This window comes from Myotis brandtii, unplaced genomic scaffold (assembly GCF_000412655.1).
Source record: "Myotis brandtii unplaced genomic scaffold, ASM41265v1 scaffold604, whole genome shotgun sequence".
In the NCBI taxonomy this organism is placed as follows: Eukaryota; Metazoa; Chordata; class Mammalia; order Chiroptera; family Vespertilionidae; genus Myotis; species Myotis brandtii.
Genome location: NW_005370286.1, coordinates 453,129 through 458,988, shown reverse-complemented (window position 1 = coordinate 458,988; position 5,860 = coordinate 453,129). Strand labels below are relative to the sequence as shown.

The following is a 5,860-nucleotide window of genomic DNA, read 5'->3' as shown; positions in this document are numbered from 1 at the left end:
AACCTGGGTTTGAACTCGGGGCTCGGCTGGGCGCCCTCCTTGCCCGAGCCCGGGGAGCGCACAGGGCTCCGGGCAAACTACTGCCCCAGCCGGCTCGCCCTGCTTTAGTCACAGCTGTTCTCAGCGGCCTCTTCCAACACACATTGGAATTTGATGTAGACAATGGCCCGAGGATGCGGCCCAGCGGCAGTGTGGGTAGCCGAGGGGCTGGGAGCCTGGTGTGCCTGGACCAAGGTGCCCTGGCTCCCTGAACCCCCGCCTTGCCCCCACCCAGGAGACTGAAATCCTCTGGAGTTGAAAGCCCGAGCTGGCCTGGAGGGCGCCCGGGAGAGGAGGCCTCCTTGGCTGAGCCTTACTCTGGGTGACCCGCCTGGAGGGTGGCGTGGGTGGGCCGTGCTGCCTCCCCCAGCCCTCTGTGCACCTGCCCGCCAGCCGGGTCTTGAGGCTGGGGCAACTGGACGCCAAAGCCAGGGCGCCGTGTAACGCCCGCCTCTGCATGTCCCCGTGCAGGCCATCGTCTATGAGGGCCAGGACAAGAACCCGGAGATGTGCCGCGTGCTGCTGACCCACGAGATCATGTGCAGGTGAGCGGCGGACGGGTGAGCGGCGGGTGGGTGGGTAGCCTCGGCGCCAGCTGCAGCCACAAAGGATGCGCAGTCCTGGCGCCTCCACCCGGCTGGGCTTTGGGATGGGGTTCGATTGAAATGTAATCGGCTGGCCGCAAGCCGCAGCCCAGGAGCCGGGCTCATTTCCCCCACGACATTGAGGACGGTCCCCGCAGCTGGCTGGCGGCTCAGCGGAGCCGATTAATGTGTTGGCCATGTCGCTGTGATATCAGAAATGCAAAGGGTCCTGGGTGATGCCTGGTCCTCCGTGCGGAGGAGTTAGGGATCACTCCCAGGCACTTGACTGCTCCCTTCTGCAGCGCGGGCATCCTGAGCCGTGCCGGCGGCTGGTATTGATACAAGGAAGCTCTGTACTTGTGACAGAGCCGAGCATGTGAGAATTGGACTGTGAGTCTGTCAGTTAACCTCTTCCCTGGTGCAGCCAGGAGCCCTTCCCAGGGTTGTTAGGCTGCGCTTTCCTGAGATCCCTGTCACAAGAGCAATTCCCCTCCTGCTTTTTTTTTTCTAACGACCACAAGAGTTTCACCCCTTCACGCAAATAAAAATGCATCATTGGCTTTGTACGTGCGGCTTGTGAAATATCGTGGCGAGGAATGACAAGGACCTGCGAGCCTGCGACAGTAGCGGGCCGCTGGCTGCGGGGCGGGCCCTGCCTGGCTGCGGTGCCGGCTGCCTCCATGCCATTTCTGAGCAGACATATTGTTACAGCACTAATATACAAAAGCTGACTTTTTCTCATATCAGGTAATAAATATAAATTACAACCAATAAAGTGGAATTTCTTTATTATCCACTTCTGCATGTACTGCAATTAACATAGAAAGCGCACAGATGTGATTTAAGCTCTAAGTGGAAGACTGTAGACTTTCTTTAATCACTTTAGCTGTCAGCTTTAAAAGGCTTTATATACTTTGCCTACCATATGGTGTTAATTTAGCTAATTTAGACATGTAACCATTATACAAGTATGCTTTTTTAAAATGCAAGAAGCATAACATTTTTGTTTCATTTCTGCTTTAATTAAAGTTTCAATAACAGCGTTAAGGTAGGCTTAAAGAAGGAACAATGGAAGTTTCTGATAGATGGATGCATGCTTTTGTGGTTATAATTAATAAATGCCCCAAAGAAATATTGGTTGAAGGTGGCATCTTGCATCTTTTCCAGAAATAACAGCTTGACAATTAGAGGTAAACAAAAGCTGAAGCTGTGAAAAGTTATTCCCAAGCCTCCTGCCTCTCCTTCTCCTCAGTTCACTGCAAAGACAAACACCGCAACATGTTTTCCATATTTTAGCATCACAATTTAGGTGGTAGCTCTGTGACCCTCCTCCTCGGAACAGATATGTTCAACTCTGCTCCTTCCGGTAGAAAGTTACACCCTAAGTTTAGCCACAGAGCACATGAACCCACTGGGTTGAAAATTGCCAGTCTGCCTGGGTAGGATAACTTATTTTGTCGACTCCAGCCGCTTGACTGTCAGACTTAAAAAAAAAAAAATTACCAGTCGGGCATAAAAGGATGACATGCATATTAAAACCCCTGTTTACAATTACTCCACAGCCGGTGCTGTGACAAGAAAAGTTGTGGCAATAGAAACGAGACGCCCTCAGACCCCGTAATCATTGACAGGTAAGGTTGACTTCTTTATTTTTTTTAAAACAAAACCGCAGCCCCCGCCCCCGCCCCGGCCTGTGCCTGGCTGGGTTTGCAGTGGCTCCCCGTCTGTGGGGCTGGGGCTGAGCTCCTCGTGCGCGTTGCCGTTTGTTGTCCGTGTGTGTTATCACGCACAGGTGGGTTGACTTGGAAACCTGGAGGCTGGCTCTGTGGGGATTCGGTAATTGCTTTCGAGTTGTCAAGGGAAGCAGTTTCATCTGCCACCGCTCTCACTGTGAGGAGCACTTTATGCCTAGAGAGTTTCTGGCTTTAAACCCAGAGATATGTCATAAAATGCTTTTTGCTAATTTGTTAACAAGTATTTCATTTTTTGCATTAATTTTTTTTTTTTTTAATCTCGGATGATGCTAGCCGAAGTTGAGACTTGGGTGGTGTTACTGTTGTAATTGTTGCCCAGTGTTAGAATGAATTTAATCTGCTCTCAATTAGTTGCAAAATGTCTCCTAATTTTTTTCCAATTGTGGCTGTCGTTTTATGTCAAGTAGCAAATATGTAACTAACAAACCAAAGTTGTTATAATTGAAACTAATTGCACATGCTGGTTACATTTTCCAACATTAATATCCATCACTAGATGAGCTGTATGCATTCTTTACATTTGCTGCTCTTCATCTTGCTATTTATCATGTTCCTTGGGCCACATTGCATCCTTTAAAGCTACTAATCATCAGCCCTAATCGTGTTAATGTGCGTTTGCTGTTGCTTTAGTTGAAACAACAAATACACTTCATCGCTGGGTTTCTGTGCTCTGGAGGAGGGAGGCTTTCTTTCTCCCAACAATGGAGAACAACAGCCAGAGGCCCAGGGTGTGATGGGCTGGGGGGTTTTGAAACTGGTACCCAAATCGAATAAATGTTAGACATGTACATATGACTCCAGTTTTGTGAAGCAGAGGTTTAGGCCGTTTTGAAGAGGGGTTGGATTTCAGCAGCTTTCAGGACAAAGTTATCTTTTGATCATGAACTTTGGCTGTCCAGTGTCTGAAAAATTAAACCCGGAAAACTCCATGAGTTAAGCCCGAGGAAATGTGGGCCTCCAGTGGAGAGCAATGCTAATGTTGAACTAGCTGGGATCGCTGTTTGCTTAGTGGGGAATGCTCGGTATCTGACAGAAGGGACGGCTCTTATTAGTAATCAAATAGGGCGGACCAGTTGTGGCCGTCACTCAGGCCGCGAGAGCAAGTTCAACACTTTGTCCAACTCCAGCTACAGAAATCAATAGCATTATATTTGTCTTTAGTGCGGTGGCCATGGAAATCTTCCAGCCTCAGGGTTGTTGGGCTCGTACCTGAATTTATTTTGTTTTCCGTGATTGGCTAGAAGTGTTTGAGCAGCTCTTGGCATCTTGTCTGACTGTAGGATGCTTGAAAAGGCAGCGCGCGCCTGCTCCTCACACAGCGGTGCGAAGTGCTTCATCTTCTGAGTGGTCTTCCATTTGTGATATTTGTACATTTAAAAAGCTGGCTTGTTTCCACGTCCTGAGGTTTTCAGCACAGCACAGCGATCGAGTAGCCGCGTTGATTCAACCGATGTTTCGGGCGCCGTGTGTCCCCCCTGCAAAATCACTTTGGGGTTCGTGTCACAGCCCATCACGTATCGACTCTTGAATAACCTTTAATACTCAGTTTTATCACAGGATGGGAAATACCTTCTCCCGCATGTGCAGAAATATACTCGTGAATTCTTGTCTGAGTGAATGCCTTCTTATCTTTGGTTAATTAAAATATGTGCTAAGATTACTGATACCTCTCTGACCTAGAGAAGTGTGCGATCATTTGATATGCTGGAAGCAGGAGAGGAGGGGAAAATGTAAAAACATTTGGTTAATGGGTTTACCAAGTTTATTTGAATAAGGAGGATTGCAGCTCCATTTGCGCCTGGCGTCAATGCTTTGGAGATCTTAATTATTGATGAAAATCTGCTCTGCTTCTAAATTCAAAGATATGACAATTTTATAGGAATTTTAATCACCTTCCACGTGAGGGATGTTGAGGTAAGGGTAGTTCTACGGGATGACAAATAGGGTGTGCGTTTTTTTTACCATTCTTAAGAGAGCTGTCACTTGTAATGACAAAAGACTATTCACATTTGGTTGCTTGATGTCAGTCCGTGTGTGATGATTGCAGTTATTGGCACAACCTTCCGTCTAAGGCAGAGTTCTAGGGGGAAAATGAAGAATTCAGTGTTTACTAAGGCAAGTTGTGTGAATCAGAGAAAGAAAAATGCCTGTGGGAGGGGACTGTCTTTCGCGTGGTGCAGCCTTTTGCAACTGAAAGGCGTTTCAGTTTCATAATGATCATCATTTCTGTGGCGTGCGCGCTGCCTCTGAAAACTAGTTGCTCCTGTTGAGCCTCTAGCCCGCGTTTCCCCTGGGGGGGCCGCTGAATGGAACCCCGCACCGGGCTGGGGAGTCAGTCCACAGGTCCCCACCAGCGCTGTCATGACTTGGTTAGTTGGCTTAAGAAAGAATTAGATACAACGTGCTTCACAGGCTCCGTGTGGCCTTTGGACACACTCAGCAGCTCCTGACCAGATAAGGCCTATTTGTCCTGAGGATATAAACCAATAATTCCAACCTGAATTGAGATCAATGGGCCCACGTTTGCTCTAACCCACGCGGAGGCTCTCCCGCAGGCCGCGCGCCTGCGCCGCTGGGTGATGAGAGCAGAGAAGTCGGCTCCCGGCTCCGGCAGGCAAATCGCATTCTATAGACTCTGACGCCTTAAATCAATTAATTACACAATTTGGCTCAGTTATCTTTCAGAAGCATTAAATACTCACCAGCAGCATGGAGGACCCTCCGCGTGGAAAGGGGGAAACGTGTGAGGCTGTTTTTGCGTTGGGAAACCCTGTTATTGTGAAGGTTTCACTTACCTGAACTGTCTTCTTCCTCATAAAACGACGCCAGAGAAACCATCGTTTATGGCTCCGCAAATATAATTACACCACCGCGGGTTTGGGAGAATACAGCAGCTCACGGGGTAGAGGAGAAACGTGACGTTGTAAAGTAAAAGCATGGCCAGTGAAGAGCTACGACGGTAGAAAGCATGTTTGTGGCTGTAGTGACCTGCAGAGCCAGAAGCGGGGGTGGGGGAGCACGTGTGTGTGTGTGTGTACACACCATGTGCGCGTCCCCGCATACATGCATGTGCGTGTATATGTGTGTACACACACACACACACACACACGTAGTGTTCTACGGTATTCTGAAAGGAACGGGGTATCGTTTTCCTCGTGGAATAATGTTTTCTGGGAAAACACAAAAGCAGATGGTCTCCATTAGGGACACCCATTGTCCACACCGCCCAGCTATGAACAGATGAATCTCTCCCGTCTCACCCGTGCATTCCAAAGGCTGTGAATGATTACAGGATGTCGGTGTAGCTGCTAAACCAAAACCACACTTTGGCTGTCGTCCTCTCATGCCATCCCGTCCCAGGGTGTCGCCTGAGGCCCCGTGGACATGCCCGGGGAGGCGCGTGCTCTGACCTCCGTCCCTGCCCGGCCCAGTGGGTTGGAGCTCTGGGTCCAACTGTTGCGACCGGGCAGGCAGACTTCGGGG

The 5,860-nt window shown here is 49.2% G+C and overlaps 1 protein-coding gene across 1 annotated transcript in view; it reads left to right on the top strand.

Annotated features, from left to right (window-relative positions):
• Nucleotides 1–5,860, top strand: part of EBF3 (early B-cell factor 3) — a 122,463-nt gene that overhangs the window by 3,509 nt on the left and 113,094 nt on the right. The window contains exons 3-4 of the mRNA XM_014550603.1: nt 511–584; nt 2,186–2,254. Of these exons, the coding sequence (XP_014406089.1) occupies nt 511–584; nt 2,186–2,254 (143 nt within the window). The remainder of the gene's footprint in view (nt 1–510; nt 585–2,185; nt 2,255–5,860) is intronic.